Source organism: Rousettus aegyptiacus, unplaced genomic scaffold (genome assembly GCF_014176215.1).
Source record: "Rousettus aegyptiacus isolate mRouAeg1 unplaced genomic scaffold, mRouAeg1.p scaffold_m13_p_6, whole genome shotgun sequence".
NCBI lineage: Eukaryota > Metazoa > Chordata > Mammalia > Chiroptera > Pteropodidae > Rousettus > Rousettus aegyptiacus.
In genome coordinates this window covers 32,235,703-32,248,556 of record NW_023416309.1, presented here as the reverse complement: position 1 = coordinate 32,248,556, position 12,854 = coordinate 32,235,703, and the positions used below count along the sequence as shown (strand labels likewise).

The 12,854-nt window shown below is 43.5% G+C and overlaps 1 protein-coding gene and 1 pseudogene across 2 annotated transcripts in view; both read left to right on the top strand.

Moving 5' to 3' along the window:
- PANK1 (pantothenate kinase 1) overlaps nt 1-12,854 on the top strand; it is a 50,717-nt gene that overhangs the window by 23,882 nt on the left and 13,981 nt on the right. For both annotated transcript variants that reach the window (XM_016127947.2, XM_016127948.2), the window contains exons 2-3: nt 460-812; nt 11,913-12,166. In XM_016127947.2, the coding sequence (XP_015983433.2) occupies nt 460-812; nt 11,913-12,166 (607 nt within the window). The remainder of the gene's footprint in view (nt 1-459; nt 813-11,912; nt 12,167-12,854) is intronic.
- LOC107501620 lies at nt 3,158-6,519 on the top strand (annotated as a pseudogene).

Sequence of the window (12,854 nt, the reverse complement as noted above, 5' to 3'; positions counted from 1 at the left end):
TCTATTGGTACACCTAGCATAGCCAGTTTTTCTTCCAGTATCGGAATGGGTCACTGTTTCTTTGGCTAAGATTCTGATAAAATAGTTAGCATTTGAGAGTAATGGTGTATGCAAAATACGTATCTTTTGAGTATTGAAACTGCTCCCAACTTGGTGAGATTCTTAAGCCCCAAGAAGCACATGGGAATTGACACTGCTTTAGGGAACTGCAGAATCCTATTTCTCATCATCTACTCAATCCTAATTGAGTAGAGTATGGGCAAAATCATAGGCACCGTTTAAATTGTGAATTTCTCCTTGCCTGTCTTTTCTTTTAGGCACATGTAGTTGAATTCTGATAAACTGAATGATCAATGCACACATAGATGTGACAGCACCGTATTTGATTAATTGAATGTCTTAAAAATCGAACATTTCTTTGCACGTGTTGAATTCAGCAGCACTCTCTCTGTCCTCTAGCATTCCCATGGTTTGGCATGGATATCGGTGGGACACTGGTTAAACTGGTCTACTTCGAACCGAAGGATATTACAGCCGAAGAGGAACAAGAGGAAGTAGAGAACCTTAAGAGCATCAGGAAGTATTTGACTTCTAATACTGCTTATGGGAAAACCGGGATCCGAGATGTCCACCTGGAACTGAAAAACTTGACCATGTGTGGGCGCAAAGGGAACCTGCACTTCATCCGCTTCCCCAGCTGCGCTATGCACACGTTCATTCAGATGGGCAGTGAGAAGAACTTCTCCAGCCTTCACACCACTCTCTGTGCCACAGGAGGCGGGGCTTTCAAGTTTGAAGAGGACTTCAGAACGGTATGTGGGTTTGTCCTTGTTAAAACAACAAAACCACCTCTTAGAGAAAGAAAGAAAACCTCTCATATGTTCATAATCGTGGCTTCTTATACCGAAAAACTAGACTACTACTATACCAGCCTTGGGACTTTGGACGAGTTTACTTCACCTCTCTGTGCCTTAGTTTCCTCATCTACATGTATTTCTTACTTCATAGGGTTGTTACATGAAGGGATAAAGGAGATATTATGTACCTGGTACTTAGTTAATGCTCAGTAAATATTAGCTATCATCATCATTTTTATTACACTTACTGTTGTGCAGTAGGCTAAAGACAAGATGATATAAACCCCTTTCCGAAGCATTTTAGTCAGAGTTTTCCATAAATGCTTACTACAGTTTCATGAAAAGCATAATCACTGTGCCAGTTTTATAGATGGATAGTCTGAGGCCCTCAGAAAAGGCTTTCTATAAATCTTACTAAAACTTATTACTTCTGTCTACAAATTTGCACAGTCTTCTTTTGTTTGTTTAAAAGTGTCATTGAGAAGTTTCACTCAAATGAAAAAGAAATCTTTGATATTATTTGTATTCTTTGAATTCCTTTATTAACGGGCATGATTTAGGGAGTATGGTTCTACAGAATAAGAATAATGTTGACTAGCAGTGCATTCCAACTGTGTTGCTCATTTAATTTTGACAGATTTGGCAAGCGGAAGATATAGATGAATGACATGGATTCCAAACTTTCTCTTTATTTAGCAGTCCCTTAAGACCTATGCATTCCAGTTTTCCCATCTCTACATCAAGATAATCTCTATACTATCCAGCCTTATCTTGCGGAGAATAAAATGAAAATAAAGTAAAATAATAAGTGGAGAAAATAAAGGAAATTAGATTAACAGAAGTGATTGAACATAGGAGAAGGATAGGGTTGGAAGATTTGGGGATTAGTCTTGCCAGAAAGTTGAAAATATAGTGAGATAAGTTATAAAATACATTTTCTGAGAGCCTAGAGTGCAAGTTATTGGCATTTTTTCATGGAACTAATGTAATCCAGTCTTGTCATAAAGTCTTTCATTAATGAATAAGTTAATGAGTCAATGTGTTATTTATAGTATTAAACTATAAATGAAAATTTTATTTGTATCATCAAAGGTAACATTGTTTGTTTTAGTGATTGTACTAAGTAGTTTCTCAAAGAGCTGGCAGAGTCCTAGCACAGTATCCTAAGTGAGACTGAGTATATTCAGGTTTTGGCTGTTTACTACTTTGTCCTCTTTCCCTACTCAGCAGTAGAATTTGACTCTGCCATCTACTTAAATGATTCATGGGATCTTTTTCCCACTAAAAGAGCCCAATGATCAGAGTTTTAAAAAGGGTGAAGTCCAGGAGCACGAAAATTAAAATTGAGTTTGTAATTGAAAAAGCATTTAACTTGAATTCTAGTCCTGTTTCTTCATTTAACTAGCGAGGTGACTTTGAGTGAGATGTGTCCCTCCTATGGGCTTCACTTTTATCAACTGAAAAAGGTCACAGTGGGTCACCTAAAGCACACCTGAAGGCTTAACATCGTTTCCTCTTCCTGAAGTACTCTTCCCTGGATTCTGGCCTGGTTTGCTGTATTACTTCTTCCTGTCCCTGCTCCGATGTTACCTCATTCCACAAAGACCATCCCAGCACTCCCTCTCCCCCTTGCCCTGCTTTTTCCTCCACTTCTTGCCATTTGGTATATTCTGTGTTCACTAGTTTATTCAATGATTGATCATTTATTTCCCTGTACTAGAGTACAAGTTCAAGGGATGGGGGCCGAGCAGGAGCTTTGGTTTGTTCTTTACAATACTTGGCGTGTAGAAGGAACACAATAAATACGTGTTGAGTGAATGAATTCTTAGGAAAGGATGATGAAACCTATTCATCCTCGCACACTTCGGAAAGATAAAGGCACATCACTTAGTACACTGACAGACAGGCTACAGGAAGCGATCTGTCTTCTTCAGTCCTGTCTTCACTCTGGCCAAGACTGAGCATGAAAACAGAAGGCAGCCCATCTATTTTATTTCATAAGTGTACATGCCACCTGGTCAGGCTGTTTGGCAGATAGAGTCATGGGCAGTGAAACGATGTTTTGGTCAACGAGGGACTGCATATATTACGGTGGTCCCATAAGATTATATTGGAGCTGAAAAATTTCTGTTGCCTAGCGACATTGTAGCTGTGGTAATGTCATAGTGCAACACATTATTTATATGTTTGTGGTGATGCTGACATAAATAAACCTACTGTGCTGCCAATATAGAAAAGTATAGCACATACAATTATGTACAGTACATAATACTTGATGATGATAATAAACGACCATGCTATTGGTTTATGTATTTACTGTATATTTTATCATTATTTTAGAGTGTACCCTTTCTACTTATAAACAAAATAAGTTTTGCTATAAAACAGTATATGCCATATGATGCCAGCAGCACCCTCACACATCTCGTATTTACCCTGTCCCTTTATCGCATCGTTTCTCTTGGCTCGATTTACTCCTGTGTTTTGTATAGTAACATGCTATACAGGCTTATAGCCTGGGAGCAATAGGCTCTACCATCTGGGTTTGTGAAAGTACACTCTATGATGTTCAAACAGTGAAATCTCCTAATGACACGTGTCCCTTTCCAAGTGGCACCTGACTGTACTTCAGACTTGTTGAGCGTAGCTGAGTCTGCTACGGCTAAGCGTCACCTAAGCTCCTTCGGGACACACCAGATGAGCATCTGAAAGGTCTCCTCTTTGGAGGGGGCACCCGCCCTTGTTTGTCTTTGCGTCACCGTCACAAGGTGGAATGTGTTTAGTTAACACTGGGCGAAGGGAGTAACCAAGCATCCTCCACAAGTTAAGGAGAGCGACTGCCTACTCTCCAGAGGATAGGTGAAGGAATGGTGGGAGGTTGTATGAAAGAGAGTGAGTGCTGAATGACTGAGACGTGGCCTTGCCACAAAGCGAGAGTTGAGCCCCAATCTGCAGTTCCGTGGTGAACCTCATACGGCTGAAGGTGGTGTCACTGGATCTCTGTGAGGAGTCTACTCCAGTGATCCGGGTTGGGGGTTTATACTGACCCACCAATGCTAAGAGGCACCTGAAAAATCCCCACAAGGGGTGCAGCCGGAGACAGGTGAAGCAAGTGACGTCCCCGCCAAAGTTTCACTGACCCTATTCCACAATCCTCCGTGTGGCATGATTGTCGTCTGTCTGGGACGCGTGGGGGGTACACAGGGGAAACCATAATGGTCAAGAACTTTGAGAAAAGAGGTAAAATGGCCCTTTTGACATAGGGGCCCTCTGTCAAATTATCTTCTTGAAATTTTAAGGTCTGTTTTCTTCCTCCACTAGGGAATTCTTAAGGCAGATATGGGAGGAGGTTCCTCTAAGCCAATAGTCTTAAATTGTATGTTGAAAAATTCTGAGAAAGCTTTGTCAGAGGATTATGGGGTCACACTGACCCTGGGAAAGCTCTTTGTGAGCTTGCATGGCCCACCTTCAGGGTAGGATGGCCCTCGGAAGGGACCCTAGACCTCCCCACTGTGAGAGCTGTGTACTAGGTAGTGACTTAGACTTCCATGCCAGTTTCCATACATAGACTTGTGGTTGCAAATTGCCACTATAGTGCCCCTTTGGGTCTGGATATGCATGAATAGGCAGGGACAGAGTAAGGTATTTGTGGCCCCACCAAGTTGGGAAAGAACAAGGAGGAGCCAGCAAAGACAATCCACCAAGGGGACCCCAAGGAAGAACCTATCTTTCCACCGCTGCATATCCCAGCAGCTCCGCCAGTCCTCACACAACCACTCTACCCACAATTGCTGGACAGCCCTCCACCATCAGTGCCTTTGCCTTCCTGACCCACCCCAGAGCCTTGGCCCGGCACCATGTCCTCCACCAGGTTCAAGTTCAGCTCCTCAAATAGTTCCACCTGGTACATGGGGCCGGTGTCTCACCAGGAGGCGCAGACCCAGCTCCAGGGCCAGCGCCATGGCATGTTCCGAGTCCGCGACTCCTCCACCTACCCCGGGGACTCTGTGTTGTCTGTGTCTTAGAACTTGCGGATCCCCCACTACATCATCAGCTTGCTGTCCTACCGCCATTTTACGATTGGGGACCAGGAGTTTGACCCTTTACCAGCTCTGCTGGAGTTCTACCAGATTCACTGCCTGGACACCACCACCCTGATTGAGCCCACACCCAGATATCCAAGCCCATCACTGAGATCTGTATCAGCACCCAACCTGCTTACAGCAGAAGAAAATCTGGAATATGTGTGGACTCTCCAGGATTTCCCTGGAAATGATAAATTTTGCTGAAGACTTCCCCTTTAAAAGGGATGAGATCCTGGTGATAGTAGAGAAACCTGAAGAACAGGATGTGGAAGGCCCGGAGCAAGGACGGCCGGGGTGGAATGATTCCCGTCCCTTACGTTGAAAAGCTTGTGAGATCCTCACCATATGTAAAACATGAAAAGTCCAAATTAGCCACTCTGCAGTTGACACACAACAGTCTTCTTCAAGAGTACAGTAATGCACTGAAAATAGTTGAAGAACTAAGAAGAAAAGAATCAGAAAAAGTAGATAAAGTAGTGCTGCAGGAACTACACGAGAAGCTGGAACTGACAGACAAGGTGCTGGCCTCCCAGCGGCTTCAAATAGATGAGATGAAGCAGACCAGCACCAAGCAGGAGGAGGACCTGGAGACCGCAACAGGCCTTAGGGCACAGATGGAGGTTTACCGTTGAGATTTTCATGCTGAAAGAGCAGCAAGAGAAAAGATTCATGAAGAAAATGAGCAACTGGCATTGCAGCTGGCAATTTTGCTGAAAGACAATAATGCTTTTGAAGATGGGGACAGGCAGTCCTTGATGGAAATGCAGAGCCTTCATGGGGCGAGAACCAGTGACGCTGACTAACAAGCTTACCTCATTCAGAGAGGAGCTGAGGATAGGAACTGGCAGGAGCAGTAACAACAGTATATGCCAATTCACTCTTGCTCCAAATGTGGAGCACTCCTGCCCGACAGAGATACATTACAGATTCACATCATGGACTGCATCGTTTAAGTGTTGACGTTTCACCTCCGCAAACTGTAAATGTCAGAGTTTTTTCCTCCAAGAGTTGTACTTTTGTGTTATTTGTTTTCACTTAAATATTTTGGCTCAATATGTATGTTTCAGAAGAAAAAAAATCGGTATGATTCATGTAAGACATTTTTTGTGGATTTCCATAAACTCAACAGTAAGAAAACCCAATTTAAAAATGAGCAAAAGATAATAGGTACCTAACCAAAGAAAACATACAGATGGCAAATAAGCATAGGAAAAGATGCTCAACATCATATTTCATTAGGGAATTGTATTAAAATGAGATACCACAATACACTTATTAAACAGCTAAAATGCAAAACAATAATAACACCAAATGCTGATGAGGATGTGGAACAACAAGAACTCTGATTTATTGCTGGTAGAAATGCAAAATAGACTTTGGAAGACAGGCAGTTTCTTGCAAAACCTGCTTATGCATATGCTCAACCTCAGACCACAGCTCCTCTACCAGCAGTTTGGCGAAGTGAATGGGCACAAAGGGCTTTTCCACTTTGCGCACATCAAAATCATTGACTCTCAGAACCCAGATGAAAGTGAGTGGTTGTGGTTGCCCTGTTTCCTGCTGCTTTGCTCTGCCTGTCGGAAAGCATTCTGTCTCAGACAAGTTACACTGCATTGCCGACATCCAACTTTCTGCAGACTGGCAGTCTCAAACATTTGGAATGCACATGGTGGCTGCCTTGCCAATTGTATCATAGTCATCTTGTCAAAGAGTAGCTGATTTTAGAATTCTTTTGGATCATAAACTGGAAATACTGATGGAGAGAAGTTGACAAGGAAAGGATCTCCCTTCTCATCACTGCCCCTATTTATTGTACTTGTGACTGATTTTGTCACGTCAGAAAAAGCACGAGACCCACATCTAATCCAGGGGTGCAAACAATTGGAACTATGCCATTCGAAGACCTAGAAGTGGACTTTACTGAGGTTAATCCCAGCTGGGGCCACAGATATCTGCTTGTGTCAGTTTGCACCTACTCTGGATGGATTGAATCTTTTCCTATGGGCACTGAACGAGCACGGGAAATAGCCAGGGCCTTATTAAGAGAGATCGTTCCAAGATATGGGCTACCCCTTTCTGTAGGATCAGACAATGGACCTGCCTTTGTGTCCAAGATAGTTCACACCTTGTCCAAAGCTCTAGGAATCAAATGGAAGCTCCGCACGGCCCATAGGCCACAGAGTTCAGGGAAAGTTGAACGCATGAACCGGAACCTCGAAACCACACTAGCTAAGCTTTGTCAGGAAACCCAGTTACCTTAGACGGATTTGCTGCCTTTGGCTCTACTCTGAACGCGATGCACTCCAGTGCCTTCAGGCTACCTCCCTTTCGAAATCCTTTACAGGAGACCTCCCCCAGTGACAGGGAAGTTAAAAGGAGACCCTCGATTAATGGCTGACCTAGAAATGTCCCAACACCTTCAGGCCTTAGGGAAAATCCTCCATCACATCGCTCAGGAAACTTGAGAAAGAGCCCGCATCCCTTTAGACAATTGAGTCCACCCTCTTCAGCCGGGAGATGAAGTATGGGTTAAAAACTGGAAGAAGGAGCCACTCCGGCCAAGCTGGGCAGGCCCTTACACTGTTATATTAGCAACTCTCACTGCTATTAAAGTTGCAGGTATCACCCTGTGGTAACACCCAGGTAAAGAGAACAGCATCTCTGGAAAAATGGGAGACTTGGACTGCAGAACCTCTTCCTGATCAGCTACTCCGAATCATCATGCTCCAGAGGCAGCAGAAATCCACCTGAGATCTTCAGCCCTGCTCTGGCCTCCCCGGAAGCTGGCCAGTCTGCACATGGCTGAAGCCTGAGGATCAACCATCCAGACTGTCCAGATGTTCACCACAGTCGGCTGAAACCGGTGGCTCCTACAGAAACCCCTTCGCGGAAGGTGCAGATGGGTCCCACCAACCCTTGTAAGTTGACCCTGAGGAAGACAACATGCCCTGCTCCAGCCACGAGCTGGAAGCTGGCTGGTCCACGCCTGGTTGAAGCCTGAGGAATCTCGTCATGGGGCTCCTTGTAATTGGACTCTAGGGAGGGAGGGAAATTAGGGCAGAGAGCTGTAAACTGTGTATCCATGTCACCAAGGAAGGTCAAAGAATTTTCACTACTTTACTTTTCTGTAGCTACTGTGAATGCCAGGGAACTCAGAATGGGACCTCTACCTATAACTAGACTCAATACTCAGTATGTGACCCAGGAAATAACCAACCTTATGTAAGTTTTAACCCAAATGACCCTCCTACTGAAACAGTTTTTGAAATAAGGGTAGTTTTAGGGGACCAGGGAGGAGGGACAGATGGACTTGCATTGGCCCAGACTAGAGTAAAAGGAGACCGCAGTCAGATTACCCTAAAGTTTGATGCTTGTGCTGCTGTGAGTCACGGCCCATTGGAGGAAGGGAGATCCTGCAGATTGCTCAACTGAGAAAAAAGCTATAGGATGGAAGAAAGGTATATATGTCCTCACAGCTTCACATGTGAAAGAAGCCATGCCTGTTGGTCGTGTGTCCTATGGGCTACTGGGAAAAGAGACACCACAACCAACAGCAAAGAGATGTATTTTTAAAAGTGAGTAGCTCTATCAAACTGCACCATACATAAGTGCAATCCATTAGGACCAATTGTAATCAACCCCTGAGTCCCTGTTGGAAGTCTGGGGAAATAGTAACACTTGGCATTCGGGACAGGGCTATATCCCTATGTTCAAATTCATATCAGAGGTTAAGTAGTAGACCATCCAGCTCAAATCTTTCAGGTTTATAATTCCTTCTACAAGGAAGTAACTGAACCCAATCCCTATCACCACAATCAACTAAAACTTATTTCTCAAAATGACCGTAGGAATAGCTCACTCCCTGAATGTCACTTTCTGCTATGTATGTGGGGGAACTATGATGGGGGACAGATGGCTATGGGAAACTACAGAACTAGTTCCCACCAAGACAATGCCAAATATAATAGCCCCCCACTCCTCTGATGAGTCAATGGATTTTAAAACATGCTGTTAGAGGACAATACTGCCTGGCTAGGGGTGGAGGAAATCTCACAGTCGGTTAGAAACTTAATTTGCCTTGGCCTACGGTATTATAATGCCACCTCCAAACAAAGCGTGTGATGGGGAAACAGGACAGAGAGAAATCTGTCGGCCAGATTCTCAGAGCTAACTGGAGCCTGGCAGGACCCAGGCAGGTTCTGAGACTGGATAGCCACACATGGGCTTTACTGGATTTGTGGAAACTAGGCCACATCTGCTTTTCCAGAAATTGGGAAGGGAGCTGTATAATTGGCATGAAAAGGCCATCCTTCTTCCTCTTATCTCTGAAAATAGGGGAACTACTTGGTTACCCAACCCCACAACCCTTACAAAAGGTAAAAAGAGAACTCCAAATAGGGGACTGGAAGAATGATGAGTGACCCCCAGAGTAGATAATCCAATACTCTTGGCCTGCTACTTGGGCAGAAGATAGATCTTGGGGATACCATACCGCCATTTACATGTTAAACTGGATTATCCGACTGCAGGCAGTCTTAGAAATCATTATTAACAAGACTGAGAGATCCCTGACCCTCTTTGCACATCAACAAACTCAGATGAGAAATACCATCTACCAAAACAGGTTAGCACCAGACTATCTATTAGCAGCAGAAGGCGGCTTGTGTGGAAAATTCAATCTCACCGACTGTTGCCTACAGATAGAAGACCAGGGCCAGGCAGTTGAGAATCTTGTCAGAAAAAATAACAAAGCTGGCACATATGCCCGTGCAAGTATGGCACAGATGAAACTCCAATAGCCTTTTGGGGGGATGGTTCTCTACCTTTGGGGGCTTTAAGACCTTAGTTGGAATAGTACTCTTCCTCCTCAGGGCCCGCCTCCTTCTTTCATGCCTGTTGCCTCTTGTTCAGTCGATTACCTCCCTCGTAGAGGCTGGCTATAGTAGAGAGAAAGACTGCAGCAAAGATCCTTATGCTGTGGAATTACCGACCCCTGGCCCAGGGAGATCAAGAGGTTGATGCCCTATAAGAATTTAGAGGGACATCAACATGGGGGATTGAAGAGAAATTTTCACTCAAAAGGCTAATAATCAGCTCTCTTTCTGTTTCTGTAAATATGCTTCCTGCAAGGGATATACTCAAAATTGACTAAAGACTCACTTTCCCTTTGCTCGTTATGTCTAAGCAACAAATATAGCTGTTTGTACCCCCTAGCAACTCCTGTGCTTTGTAGCACTTTATAACTGCTGGTAGCCCATAGCAACTTTCGCCCTTGTAACTACCTGCAACCATAGCAACTCCCTCCACTGTTGTAGTAACCTGAGTTCAAATTACAAAATCAGGCCTTGCCAAGAAGGTCTATATAAGGAATGTTGCAACAGAGCCCCGGGCCTAGATCTCCAGAGCACTAGCTTCTCTGGGTCTGCCGGGACAATAAACCTGAGTTTTCCAACTTTCCAGATGCTGCTTGGTTTCTCGCCAGTCTGATTTTGGATCTTTTCCACGATAGCATAAATGCTTGGCATGTAGTAAACAATAAATATTAGCTATTATTTCCTTAGATTTTTAAAAAATTTAAGTTAGATTTTATATCTTTCTTTATTGGTTCAATTTTGTATTACTGGTTGCTAGATTTTTTTTATGTGTGTATGTGTCCATGGAAAATGATCATCAGCCCCAACCTGTGGACCAGCAATAATACCACTCTTGAGGATCATGAATTAAACTTTTGAGGATACAAAGTGGCCACTCATTCCTCAGCTTTCCCACAGCCAACTTATTTCCTTTACCTTTTTCCCTCTCTACGTAGGAAAATGGGAGTTTTTTCCTCATAGGAGCATGAAAGGACACTTTGAGGCCACCCAGCTATTAATGAAAGAGTCAACATTTTTTTTAGTTCTTTGTAGATGCCAAGCCTGTGTAAGCATTTTACGTGTATTATTATCTTGTAATCTTCACAACAACACTATGCAGTGGGTATTATTATCCCCATTTTACAGGTGAGAAAACTGAGGCTTGAGAAGTTAAGTAACTTGCCCTACATCCCTCGATTAAATAAATATTAGAGCCAGAATTCAAAGCCAGTTTTGCCTAACTCCAAAGTCAAGGCCTGGGAACAAGGAGTTGGACTTTGCGGGCTAATCAGATTGTCCCCAGCTCCTAGGCTCAACGTGCCCCCCTTGGGACCTCACGTCCTATCAAGGAAGTGTAGGATTCTTGCTGTTTTGAGAATGTAAGGTTCCTTGCAAGAGAGCCCCTATTTCAGTGGTATGCTGTATTTGTTTCCTGTGGCTGCTCGAACTTATTACCATAAACTTAGTGTTTTAAAACAACAGAAATTTATTTAGTTGTAGTGCTGGAGTCCAGGAGACTGAAATCAAGGTCTTGGCAGGACCACACTTCTTCAGAGGCTCTTGAGCAGATTCCAGTCCTTGCCTCTTTCAGCTTCTGGTGGCTGTTAGCATTCCGTGGCCTGTGATGTAGCACTCCAGTCTCTGCCTTCATATACACGTGGCCTTCTCCTCTGGTTCTATCAAATCTTTTATATACATCTCAAGGAAATTTGATATTGGAATCCCAACAGATAATCCAGGCTGTTCTCTTCATCTCAACATCCTTAACTTAAAGATCCTTTTTCCAAATAAGGTAACACAGGTTCTAAAAATTAGGACATGGACATTATCTTTCAGGGACCACCATTCAACCCACTACACATACTAGTGGAATTACTTTTCCCATAGCCAGGCAAGCTCCCATCTTTGAGCACTCACTGTAGGCAGTCAGGACTTTTGATGTCTGTCAAGGCTACTTTTCCAGTGGAGTAACTGATTATCAATAGATTTCACAACTTGGTGTTTCAAGGGTGTTTCCATATTTTTAATCTCAATAACACATTTTAAGTCCAGCTAAAAAGCCTCTGGAGCCTCGCATGATGTGGCAGCCTCTCTCACAAGATTTGATTCTCTTTCAGATTGCTAACCTGCAGCTCAATAAACTGGACGAACTGGACTGTCTGATTCAGGGCCTGCTCTACGTCGACTCCGTTGGCTTCAATGGCAAGCCGGAATGTTACTATTTTGAAAATCCCACAAATCCTAAATTGTGTCAAAAAAAGCCGTACTGCCTTGATAACCCATACCCCATGCTGCTGGTTAACATGGGCTCAGGTGTCAGCATCCTAGCAGTCTACTCCAAGGACAACTATAAAAGAGTTACAGGGACCAGGTAACTTGGTTTTTATTTTCATATTTAAACCCGGGCCTCTTCCTTGAAGACCAATTTTTAAAAAGGTTATTTATATTGAATACATTTTTGAAAGAAGGCTCTTACCCTCAGTTAAACAAAAGGATTTACTGGATATATTATGAGGGTGATTTATATAAAGGTTTACAAAACACAGCCCCTTGCCATGCCAGAAATTGGTTAGGTTGAGGGAAGAAGGGTCACATACATCAGAAGTTTTCCCCAAAGGCCGTACATAGTAAGTGCTAAAGGAATGGCAGGGACAATAAGCACAGGAGAATGCAGCTGGAAGGATGCTTAGCATGGTAAGAGAGAGCTTCAGAGGAAACCATCTTTCGGAACCACCTTGGTGCCTAGCACAGGACGAATTGCTTGAAATAATACATCATTCCAAGCAGTAAACCAAACTGGGTTAATAACTAATGCTTGTTACCCTTGGATAAATGCTCTAGCTGAAAACTGGGATAGTTGACACACTTCAGAGGGAATTTTGGAAAGCAATGGACAGGAAAACAGTCCTGCCACCAGGACTGTTTTTAATGCACACACATCCCAAGGGCAGATGGGACAGCTTCCTGTTCCTGGGGGTTCAGTCTGGGGTCAGAAATCTTTGAGAGAACCTAGTGTGAACAAAATCGAACAGATATTTTTTTACTTCTAAGAGAATGAT